Source organism: Macaca fascicularis, chromosome 6 (assembly GCF_037993035.2).
Source record: "Macaca fascicularis isolate 582-1 chromosome 6, T2T-MFA8v1.1".
Taxonomy (NCBI): Eukaryota; Metazoa; Chordata; class Mammalia; order Primates; family Cercopithecidae; genus Macaca; species Macaca fascicularis.
In genome coordinates, this window is record NC_088380.1 from 186,956,569 (window position 1) to 186,968,587 (window position 12,019).

General features: G+C 50.6%; 1 protein-coding gene across 19 annotated transcripts in view; it reads right to left on the reverse strand.

Annotated features, from left to right (window-relative positions):
* Nucleotides 1–12,019, reverse strand: part of RNF130 (ring finger protein 130) — a 187,501-nt gene that overhangs the window by 148,852 nt on the left and 26,630 nt on the right. For 15 of the 19 annotated variants that reach the window (XM_045394649.3, XM_005558792.5, XM_005558794.5 and 12 more), the window contains exon 1: nt 1,978–2,264. The exons of the other annotated variants lie outside the window; for them this stretch is intronic. In XM_045394649.3, coding sequence (XP_045250584.3) covers nt 1,978–2,224 — 247 coding nt within the window. In that variant the 5' untranslated portion in view covers nt 2,225–2,264. Of the gene's footprint in view, nt 1–1,977; nt 2,265–12,019 lie in introns of those variants that run through there. 19 annotated transcript variants of the gene reach the window in all.

A 12,019-nucleotide genomic window follows, 5' to 3' on the forward strand; every position in this document is an offset into this window, starting at 1 on the left:
AGGGAGACTAAACCTCAAGGGGACTGACTTCACACTCAGTCTTCACACACTGCCCAAATGTGTTCATTCTGTTGCAGTGTCTAAAATCTCACCAACTGAGAGATTCCTTTAGGTTACCAAATCTCCTCTTTTCAGAATTAAGGAACCATTTAAACCTATCAACAACCTTAAGAGATGTACATTTCATCATTCCATTTTACAGATGAGGAAACTGAGGCTAAATGGCAGAGTTACTTTTCCAGTGTCACACAATATACATAGAGCACAGGCCTGACTCAGAACCTTTCATCCTACAGCGCTGCCTCCCCACTGAGAGGGGAACAGGACTAACCTTCATTCACACCTCAATACATGAGCTGGTTCCCAATACCCTTCTACAGAAACACCTAAAGTAAGCTTTCTCAAAGACGGGGCTTTGGTTTGGGGTGACAGCAAGCAACAAGTAGTTAAAGCACATGAACACTGTGGAGGCAAGGATCTGAAGTTCAGACCATGGATTTGGGGTGCTTGAGGGAACCAAGCCTCAAAGACAAACCACAGATTTCACAACACTGCAGAGGGCCAGCCCTTGCTCCAGAACAGCTTGCCTCCCTCTTCCTCTTTCTACCCTTCCACGTGACCCTCACGGTTCTCCCCACCAGAAAAGAGGCTACCATTGTTAGTTGCCAGAGTCTGGCCACACTGTGCATCTCAACCACAGTGACTGGCACAGAGCAGGAACGCAAATATTTACTGAATGAACCCAAGACAAAAGTTGTTTCTGTGGCCAAGCTGGGACCCTAACTGCCATTTTTCAACACAGTGGAGATGAGATATGTGCCTGAAGCACCTGATTACTGGTGTAAAACGGACTTTTAAAAGCCCAGTCTGAGTTGGGGACAGGCTACAGTAAAAGCCTTACGTGATTATTTTTCCCCAGCCAGCCTGTCTCAAAGAAGAAAACAGCTTGGCACTTTGGCATACAAATACAGACCTCAGAGGGGCATAATATGCTAATATCTTAAAAGTGTAAAAGCAAACCATTACTTGATTTAGGCTGCCTACTTTAGGTCATCCTAACATGAACAGCAGTTTAGAGAAGAAAAATCCCCTCTCAGCATTCTCAGGGTGACAATGAGGGTGGCGATAATAGCAGGTATTTCCCAAAAGTTCAAAGTGGTCCAAAACCCAAAAAATCATATTCCGCGATGTGCAAAACGTTTCCTTCAAACCATGACTAATAATTTAAACAAATACATGTTTACACCAAATAATTAACTAAACAAAGCCCATGTTTATAGGAAAACATGACATTAAGCCAAATGGTTTCAAAGACAATTCTTGAAAATTTTACCTATTTCCCTTTTGGTCGGCACCCGTGACCTGAAAAGCCTTGGCTAGTAGTTCTGATTAGTATCAAATCCTCATAATGTGACATTTTTAGGCGTCAAATTACAGTAAAACTACTAGGGCAAGAACAGGAGCCAAAAGCAACAGGGAAGATGTCCATTTTCCTCTTACACCCCCCGCCTCCATTTACCACTTAACGGCACGTTTTTATGTTAGAAAAGGGCCACATCCTTCGAGATCCAGCGCAGCGTTAAGTCCGTGATTTCAGGAACAAACCTGCCGCTTCCAAAATACAGGCTGAGATGTCCTCCCCATGAATTAGTTTTGCGCTCTTGCACCACCTCCTTTGTCTACGCTGTCCCTGCAAACTCCTAGCTCAATGCCCTCCAGCAAACAAGCTGCTGAACGCAAAGACGACCGTTCCAAGTCTTTTTCAAAGAAGGGGAAAACCCAATCACGCTCCTGAAGCCTGGTTCCCACGGGAGCAGGCCGGGCTGTCCACGACGGAAGCCTCGACCCCGGCTGGGGCCGTCGGCCCGGCAGCGCGCAGCGGGAGAGCCAGGGCCACAGCCGGGACCGGGAACCCTAGCCCGGCCGCCTCCGCGGGATGCAGCGACCACCGCCCGCCGCCCCCGGGCCGGCACTCACCTCCGTGGAGGGGCAGCGGCGCCAGCACCTGGCCACGGACCTCGGCCTTGGGGGAGTCCAGCCCGTAGCGCCCGCGGTCGATGCGGAACGTGAGCGGGGCTCCACGGCCGGGCTCTTGCACCGTCACGTTGATGAGCGCCGTGTAGTACTCCTGGCTCGCGTTGTCTGCCCGCGCCGGCCACAGGCTGCAGGTCAGCAGGGCGAGCGCGGCGAGCCGGGCAGGGCCCGCCCGCCCCGCGCAGCTCATCGTCCCTCCGGCCGCCGCCGCCGCTCGCGGACCGGGCTCCGGGGCCGGCGCGGAGAGGCGGGGCGGGCGCGGCCCGGGCTGCGGCGGGAGCGCGCGCGCGCGGCTTGCGCGGGGCCGGGGCCGAGCCCGAGCGCGGCCCTCCTGGACGCTGCGACCCCGCGGTTCGCCGCCCTCACGTCCGCCGCCCGCCCGTGGGGACGCGCCCATGGGCCCTCGGCGAGGGCGGCGTCTCAGGTCGCACGCGGGCGTCTCTTCAGGGTCCCGGGAGGGCTGTAGGAGCGTGCCCCCTCCATTCCCCCGGTCGGTCCCGCCGAATGGGAGGCGCCTCGCAAGGACGCGGCGCGGGAGGGGAAGGGCGGCACGGGAGGAAGCGCCCCCAGGAGGGTCAGAGGAACACAAAGTCCCTCTTGCGCGGCTGCCGCCTGAGGCGCGCGTCCGCCGCCGCCCCGCCCCCGGCTGGTCTAGCGGCAACGCACAGGCCTGAGGCGCAGCCCCGCCCCGCGCGCATGCGTGCGAGGGCCTGTCCGCTCCCGCCCGCCTGCACGAGGGCGCGGGCAGCCGGGTCACCCGCCGGCGCTGCCTGTTTCTCTGTCGGGCTTGATGGCCGCAGGGCCTGGAGCCTGGGAGATCTGCGAGGGCATATGGAAATGTGTGAGAACAGACTACAAAAGAAAAAAAGTTCTAACTTTAAAATAAGTGTTTAAAATTAAATGTCATGAGACCTATCATTCATGTCATGCAGTTGACCTCATGGATGGGGGATGACTGGCCCGGCCCTGCAGGGACACGAGTGGTTGGGAAAGGCCAATAGGGCAGCAGTCCCTAACCTTTTGGCACTGGGGGACGGGTTTCCTGGAAGACAGTGTTTGCAGGGACTGAGGGAAGAGAAGTGGTTTGGGATGAGGCTGCTTCACCTCAGATCATCAGGCGATAGATTCTCCTAAGAAGCGCGCAGCCCAGATCCCAGCACGCGCAGTTCACACCGGGTTCGCGCTCCTATGAGACTCTAATGCCGCCCTGATCTGACGGGAGGCAGAGCTCAGGCCGTAATGCTCGCTCGCCTCCTGCTCGCTCACTGGTTCCTCCGAGGCCGTGGGCACGGGTCCGCGGCCGGGCGGTTGGGAAGCCCCTGCTCTAGTGACTGGGTGAAATACTCCAGGGGTCCCCGGACCATGAGAACCCCCCCAACACCTTCCCAAACGCGCGCACACACGACTCTCACTTTCTCTCTCCACGGCGTGTAAAAGATGTACATCGCTCTAAAGTATCAACTGAAGGGAAGAATGGGGCCGTGCAACTGATTTCAGGAACTTACAGGATCTTTGTGGGGAGGCGGAGGGGGAAAGTTTGGCGTCTTCTGACCAACCAGGGTTGACTCTCCGGTCTCCTATAGCGGGAAGTGGGTGGAGTCAGCTTTGCGCAACCAACTGTCCTGAAAATCCGGAAAAGAGGTAGCTCCCCAAAAAGAAATTTGAGGCACTGTTTCCAGGAAACGGTACGGATGCAGTGCAGGCTAAAACTTAAGATGTCCACTACTGGCCAGGCTCAGTGGCTCACGCCTGTAATCCCAGCACTTTGGGAGTTCTACGTGGGAGGTTCACGAGGTCAGGAGTTCGAGACCAAAATGGGCAACATGGTGAAACCCCGTCTCTACTAAAAATACAAAAATTAGTGGGTCATGGTGGTGCGCGCCTGTAATCCCAGCCTGTAATCCCAGCTAGTTGGGAGACTGAGGCAGGTGAATCGTTGGAACCTAGGAGGTGGAGGTTGCGGTGAGCTGAGATCGCGCCACTGCACTCCAGCCTGGGCGACAGAGCAAGACTCCATCTCAAAAAAAGAAAAAAAAAAGGCCGGGCGCGGTGGCTCACGCCTGTAATCCCAGCACTTTGGAAGGCCGAGGCGGGCGGATCACAAGGTCAGGAGATCGAGACCACGGTGAAACCCCGTCTCTACTAAAAATACAAAAAATTAGCCGGGCGCGGTTGTGGGCGCCTGTAGTCCCAGCTACTCAGGAGGCTGAGGCAGGAGAATGGCGTGAACCCGGGAGGCGGAGCTTGCAGTGAGCCGAGATCGCGCCACTGCACTCCAGCCTGGGCGACAGAGCGAGACTCCGTTTCAAAAAAAAAAAAGAAGACAGATGTCCATTATTGATGACTTGGTGACATCCTTCACAATTTCTCCCTCCATTTCCCTCTCTTCCACCCTCTACCATAGTCCTTATAGACCATGCCCTGGCCTATGGATAACGGCTTTTTCTTTCTTACTTATCCTCAACAAGCACAGCCCCTAGACCAAAGCAGTGGGATCCCCACCCTGGGCCTGGCATTTAAAGAGTGCTCTGATCTGGTCCCCCTCCAGCTGGGCCCTTCATAGGGCAGGGAGTCCTTAGCACCAAGGTACCCATGCTCTAGCACCCACGACCCAAATATTCCTTGCCCCCACAACCCGGGGCCACATCTAGGGCCTGTGTGGGGCTCTTCCCAGTGAGGGTCTCCTGTCTTCTCGCTGGGTATGCCCTGGCCGACCCCTGCCCGAGAGGCTCATGGCCTCTACTCCTTTGTCCTTATAAGGGAGGAGTCTTCAAACTGTAAGATGCCCACAACCCCTGGCACAAGAAACAATTATAGAAGCTCACAAGCACCACTTTGTTAATCAGGTGGGGAGGAAATGGCTTTCTCAACCCTTCTGAATTTGTCAGGGAGAAAGTTGGTTCTGGAGCACCTTTAACACCTCCCTGGCACTTGCCGATCTCCTCTTTAAATAAAGCGAGATGAGGTCTCAGTGCACAGCCTCATCAGGCACCGGCATGTACGGCGACATTCACACCAGCCTGTACTTGGAAGTGGCATTGTCTTTTAAGGAGACCTTAAGGGGTTTTGTTTGTTTGTTTGTTTGTTTTTTATTTTCCCAGGCTGGAGTGCAGTGACGTGGTCTCAGCTCACTGCAAGCTCTGCCTCCCAGGTTCACGCCATTCTCCTGCCTCAGCCTCCGGAGTAGCTGGGACTACAGGCACCGCCACCACGCCTAGATTTTTTTTTTTTTTTATTTTTTTATTTTTAGTAGAGACGGGGTTTCACCGTGTTAGCCAGGATGGTCTCGATCTCCTGGCCTCATGATCCACCTGCCTCGGCCTCCCAAGGTGTTGGGATTACAGGCATGAGCCACCGCACCTGGCCAAGGAGATCTTAAGGTTTTAAGGAGACCTTAGGGAGACAAGAGGTTTTTCATTTATAATAGTGAGACAACGCTACCTTTTAAAATATTGTGGTAAAATATGCATAACATAAAATTGTCCATCTTAACCATTTTTAAGCATATGGATCAGTGGCCTTAAGTACATTCACACCGTTGTGTAACCTTCATCATCCGTCTCCAGAACTCTTTCCATCTTGTAAAACTGAAACTCTGCACCCATTAAACCTTCCTCCTCCCCCAAGCACCATTCTTCTTTTCTGTCTCTATGATTTTGATGATTCTAGTTACCCACATCGGTGGAATCATATAGTATTTGTCCTTTTGTGAGTAGGTTATCTTGCTTTGCATGATGTCCTTGAGGTTCATCTCTGTTGAAGTACATGTCAGATTCCTCCTTGGCTAAGGCTGAATCATATCACATTTTATGTATATACCAAGTTTTTTTTAGCCATTCATCCATTCCACTGTATGGATATAATACATTTCGTTTATCCATTCATCACAGGACACTTGGGTTGCCTCTACCGTTTGGTTATTGTGAATAATGATGCTATGAACATGGGGCGTATAAATATCCCTTAATGCTTTCAATTCTTTCGTGTATATACGCAGAAGTGGAATTACCAGATCTAATGGTAATTCTATGCTTAATTTTTTCCAGGAACTGCCCTACTTTTTTTTTTTTTTTTTTTTTTATAGTGGCTGTCCCATTTTACATTCCCACCAACTGCCCAAGGGTTCCAGTTTCTTCACATTCTTGCCAACACTTCTCTATTTGTTTTTCAAAATAGTAGCCATCCAAATCGGTATTAGGTGGTATCTCTTTATGGTTTTGATTTGCATTTCCCTAATGATTAGTGGTGTTGAACATCTTTTCATGTGCTTATTGGCCATTTGTATATCTTTACATGATGTATATCTTTTAAAACATTTAAGAAAAAAGTGAATTAATTAAAAGTATTGGTTAAATAAAAGCACGAGTGGTTTTATTGGACATGGCAGGTCTCCTGGAGGATGTGTGCCGCAGTCTGACTCTGGCCCACGCTGGCCTGTGAATAAGCTGCCCACGAGCCTTTTTCCTTAATGGGGTTATTTCCCTGACTCTACCACGCACCACATTCCCCTGCCTCTGTGTCCATTTCTCAGCCCACAATACATCCTAGGTCACCTGTAAGCCCCAGCTTAAATTCCCCTTCTCCCCAGAACTCCAGTGGGGCCCCAGCTGCCAGCCTCCCACATCCAGGCCCCGGAAGAGCTTCAGTTCTTCACAAGAAGCGCTGTCTTCTCTATGAGCAATGTCTGCCCTCCCAGGACAGCAGAAGGGGCAATGTGTGTGTAAAGCATGCTGCACAGAGTTTGGGACTCCAGCAATCAGAGGCCAAGCAGCGTCCCCTGGACAGTGCTAGATACCCCAGTGGGTCGCCCAGATTTCCCAAAGTCCAACTCCTGTTCCTCCTCCTCTTCCTTTTCTTTCTTGAATGGCACATAATCCCCACTGTTCCTAGGAAGGCCCTGCTCTTACTTCATTACTGATATGTTCCCTTTTATCACCATTTCTCACTCCATGACCCATAGGAAACCATTTTCGTGTGCTTCATGTGTCTCTTTTGTTTGTGTTCTTGCAAAATGCATGTTGTTGCTTAATGTGCATGTGCTTTTTAATTATTAAACTGTATTGGGTCATTGATGTCATTCTGTTTCTGATCCTCTTCACCCAGCACTATATATTTTTTTACTTCTTTCATACATGTATTAATTTTTTATACTACAATATAACATACATATAGTAAAGTGCAAAATTTTTATGTGTACAACTCAACACGTTTTTTATGAGGTGCAAACACCCTTTACCCATTATCTAGATCAAGATGGAGAACATTACTAGCACTCCTGAAAGTTTCCCTGAGCTTCTTAGTCGTGAGCACCCCACCATTCTGATTTCTTTTCATCTTTCTTTAGAGACAGGGTCTTAGCCTGTCAACCAGGCGGGAGTGCAGTGGTGCAATCATGGCTTCTCGCAGTCTTGAACTCCTGGGCTCAGCAATGCTCCCACCTCATCCTCCTGAGTCGCTGGGACTACAAGTGTGCACCACCATGCCCAGCTACTATTCTGACTTCTGTTGCTTTTGATTAGTTTGCCTTTTGTTGAACTTTATATAATATAAATAGAATCACACAATATGAAATCTTTGGTGTCCTGTTTCTTTTTCTTAACTTATGTCTGTGAGATTTTGTGTTTTTGTGTGTGTAGTTAGTTTGCTCTTTTTATTCTCCGTATAATATTCCACTGTTGATTTATCCATTTCCTGTGGATGGGCATTCATATTGATTTTTTTGGGAATGTGATGGATTGAGCCATTATGAAGCCTGCATGCCTCTTGGTGGGGATGCGTCTGCATCTCTGAGAGTGTCCTTTGGAGCGGGATGATGCGTCACAGGCAGGCATGTATTTAGTGTTGGTAGGCACTGGGCGCCATCTTTTCTTTTTCTTTTTTCTTTTTTTTTTTTTTTGAGACGGAGTCTCGCTCTGTCGCCCAGGCTGGAGTGAGTGGCTGGATCTCAGCTCACTGCAAGCTCCGCCTCCCGGGTTCCCGCCATTCTCCTGCCTCAGCCTCCCGAGTAGCTGGGACTACAGGCGCCGCCACCTCGCCCGGCTAGTTTTTTTGTATTTTTTTAGTAGAGACGGGGTTTCACCGTGTTAGCCAGGGTGGTCTCGATCTCCTGACCTCGTGATCCGCCCGTCTCGGCTTCCCAAAGTGCTGGGATTACAGGCTTGAGCCACCGCGCCCGGCCAGCGCCATCTTTTCAAGCTGCCCCCTTCCTCCCCACCTGAGCCTCTTTTATCTGTGTCTTCCCTCCCCACAGCCACCTCCTGCTCCTGTCCCTCATGAGTTTCCATCTATGTTGGCTGCTTCCACTGTTGGTAATTATGAAACCCCACCCGAGCTGTGGCTGCAGGTAAAACCACTGCAGAAACCCAGTCCAACTCCCCGGAGCAGGCTGTCCAGGAGAAGCTGTGTGTTCCTTACAGGCCTGACGTCCTCAGGGATGCTGTAGGTGAAGGGCTGTATGGAGACATCAACCATACAAGAGATGCTTCTGATACTGGCCGAGCTTTTTCACATTCACATCGGATTTGCTGAATTTGCCTTGTGAAGAATTCAGTGAGGGCCGGACACGGTGGCTCACGCCTGTAATCCCAGCACTTTGGGAGGCCAAGGCGGGAGGATCACTTGAGGCCAGGAGTTCGAGACCAACCTGGCCAACATGGTGAAACCCCGTCGCCACTAAAAATACAAAAATGAGCTGAGTGTGGTGGCGTGCGCCTGTAATCTCGGCTACTCTGGAGGCTGAGGCAGGAGAATCGCTTGAACCTGGGAAGTGGAGGTTGCAGGGAGATGAGATTGCACCACCGCACTCCAGCCTGGGCAACAGAGCAGGATTCCATCTCAAAACCAAAGAATCCACTGAGAAGCTGTGTCCATCTAATGGGCTTCACAGAAGGCCAAGAGACAGGTTCCAGGTCCCCAGAGTGGGTCGCCAGAGCAAGCACATGGCAAGGGTATTTTAGGACTCTTCTTAGGAGCTTTAATAAGTACAAAGAACATTTTTTTATTTAAAAAATAAACGTTCATTTTAATATAACCTTCTACTTCATAGCAAGTGATTTAGCTTTCAATGATAGTCATGTCACCTGCTTTTAAAAAGTGAGGTGTCTTGAAGAAAACTAATAACTCACAGGTAGAACACAGATGTGGTGAAATGGTGTGCAAAGGACAGAAAACGGAAGAGGAGCTCAAGGGACGGATGCCTAGGACTGGGTTCAAATCGATGCTGTGCTGAAGCCAGTTATTAAATATTCAGAAATTCTGCAAGCCGGTTGTTAAACACTGGCACTTTGAAACCAGCCACGGCAGTGAGGTAGTATTTATACCACGGAAAATTGGCACACACTACAAATCAGGCCTCCCTTCCCTCCCCCTCCCCCTCTTTCTTATTTTTCACAGTTGTTTACCAGAGTGCCATTGGTTCAAATTCCCACTTGGCCACAAGTCAGCTCTGTGATCTCTGCAAGTTCTTGTCCCCTTGGCATCAGTTTCTCTCTGTGAAGTGGAGCTGATGACCTCTGCCTCTCCAGCTCTGCCAGATGCAAATCAGAGGACAGATGCCTGGAACATGGAGCTGATGTAGTTACCCCATTCCTCATGACTTGTTACTGGAGGAGTGAGGTCTGTGAAGGGTTCAAGTAGCAACCCAGGTGAGGACTGAAACACCACCCTCCCACAGGCACCCCCGGGAGCACTCACAAGCACCAGGTGCTCACTCGCACCAGGACATGACGTAATGGCATTTTATTTAGAAGAATCTACAACATATTTGCATTAGCAATCCAAAACATTTACTCTCTTCTAATGAAAAATTTCAAATATATGAAAAAGTTGCAAGACTGGTACAGTGACGCAGCCGTGTACCCCACCACCTGGGTTCAGCAGTGACTACCATGTGGTCATAAATACTGTATCTGAGGGGTCCTCAACCTCACAGAGCAGGCAGGTGAGTGAGTGAGTGAAGCCTCATCTGTATTTACAGCTGCTCCCCATTGCTCACATTACCGCCTAAGCTCCACCTCCTGTTACATCATCAGCAACACTGGATTCTCATAGGAGCGTGAACCCTGTTGTGAACTGTATGCGTGAGGGATGTGGGTTGCACGCTCCTGAGAATCTAATGCCTGATGATCTGTCACTGTCTCCCATCACCCCCAGATGGGACTGTCTAGTTGCAGGAAAACAAGCTCAGGGCTCCCACTGATCTACATTATGGTGAGTTGTATAATATTTCATTATATATTACAATGTAATAATAATAGAAATAAAATGAACAATAAATGTAATGTGCTTGAATCATCTCAAAACCACCCCCAGCCTGATTCCAGTCAATGGAAAAATTGTCTTCCACTAAACCTGGTCCCTGGTGTCAAAAGTATTGGGGACCTGCTGCTCTATCTGTCACTTTGACTTGTCAAGTTATTTCCTGAACTATCTTATGACCCTTTGGGCTGTTCTTCCATGCTATCATGACCGGGACAATGAACAATGAATTCCCTAAAATAATTCCATATCCCTCCCCTAGTCAGATATTTCCAAACATCTCAACATGTCCCTCCACCCTCTTTTATTCGAATGTGATCCAGTGAAAGTTCTGCGGTGCGGGGGCGTTGACTGTGTCTTTTTCTAGACATCCAGACTTTAAGGATACACCCAGGCCGGGCGCGGTGGCTCAAGCCTGTAATCCCAGCACTTTGGGAGGCCGAGACGGGCGGATCACGAGGTCAGGAGATCGAGACCATCCTGGCGAACACGGTGAAACCCCGTCTCTACTAAAAAATACAAAAAACTAGCCGGGCGAGGTGGCGGGCGCCTGTAGTCCCAGCTACTTGGGAGGCTGAGGCAGGAGAATGGCGTGAACCCGGGAGGCGGAGCTTGCAGTGAGCTGAGATCTGGCCACTGCACTCCAGCCTGGGCGACAGAGCATGACTCCGTCTCAAAAAAAAAAAAAAAAAAAGGATACACCCAGATCCAGCAGAAGTGGACAGCCATCCTGAGACCCAAAGCTTGTATCCTGCCCTGGGACTGCAACACTCAGAACTCACCAGGAAATGTACTGAATTCTGCTGTTTTCCTGTCAACGACACAAATGTGTTGTGTTCTAATTTGTTGTGAGAACACTGAAATTATACCGCAATCACTGCAACCTTCTCATTTGTAGCAAACCAAGAACCTCAAAAAATGAATCTGCCCAGGCTCCTCTCACCTCCGAGAGGCTTCGCTAAATGAGCGAACCTGCCCTCCTTTCCCTTCTCTGAGGGGATGTCTCATTAGGGAAGTAATGGCCAGGATGTGGGGAGGGAAACCTGCCATGCTGGCAGCCCCCTGAGCCCAGGGCTCTCAGGCCATGTTAGTGACAGTCTGATGGGGTGACATTGTGGAAACCCCAACTGACCCAAGAGAAGTGACAGAATGGCTCAGATTTGGAAGCTGTCATGTTCCAGAGACCAGAATTGGATCTTCCTGCAGATGCTCAGACAGAGGGATTGTTACACCTATTTTGCAGATCTGGAAACTGAAGCGCAGAGAAGTAAGCTCTTTGCCCAGCTGATGAGGAGTGAGTGGCGGCTCTGGGGTGGCAGCCCACTCCTGGCAGCCTCCCGGGCCTCACTCGTGTTGCTATTGCAGGTTGGCACCAGGCTCAGGATACAGAGGACCCCTGGGTTTCCTTGCATTTGGCTCAGCCCAGGAAGCCTGAGGCTGACAGTCGAGCTCTGTCCAGGAATGTGGGTGGGTCCTGGACCTGGTCGATGCTGAGCAGAAACAGGCTGCCGGGATGGCTGCTAAAAAGCAGGATCGAAGGTATTGCTTTGTCCTTTGTCAAGATGGGTTTGATCAGAGTGATGAATGACTAGGCCACAAAAAGCTGAGCGAGAGGCCACGCGGCCGGGCTAAAGAAGCCTGAGGCGGCCGGCAACCCCTGCATCTGAGGGCTGGTGCTGAGGCTGATCTGCAGTGGTGATCGTTGGATTCCTGAGGGCCCCTCCACCAG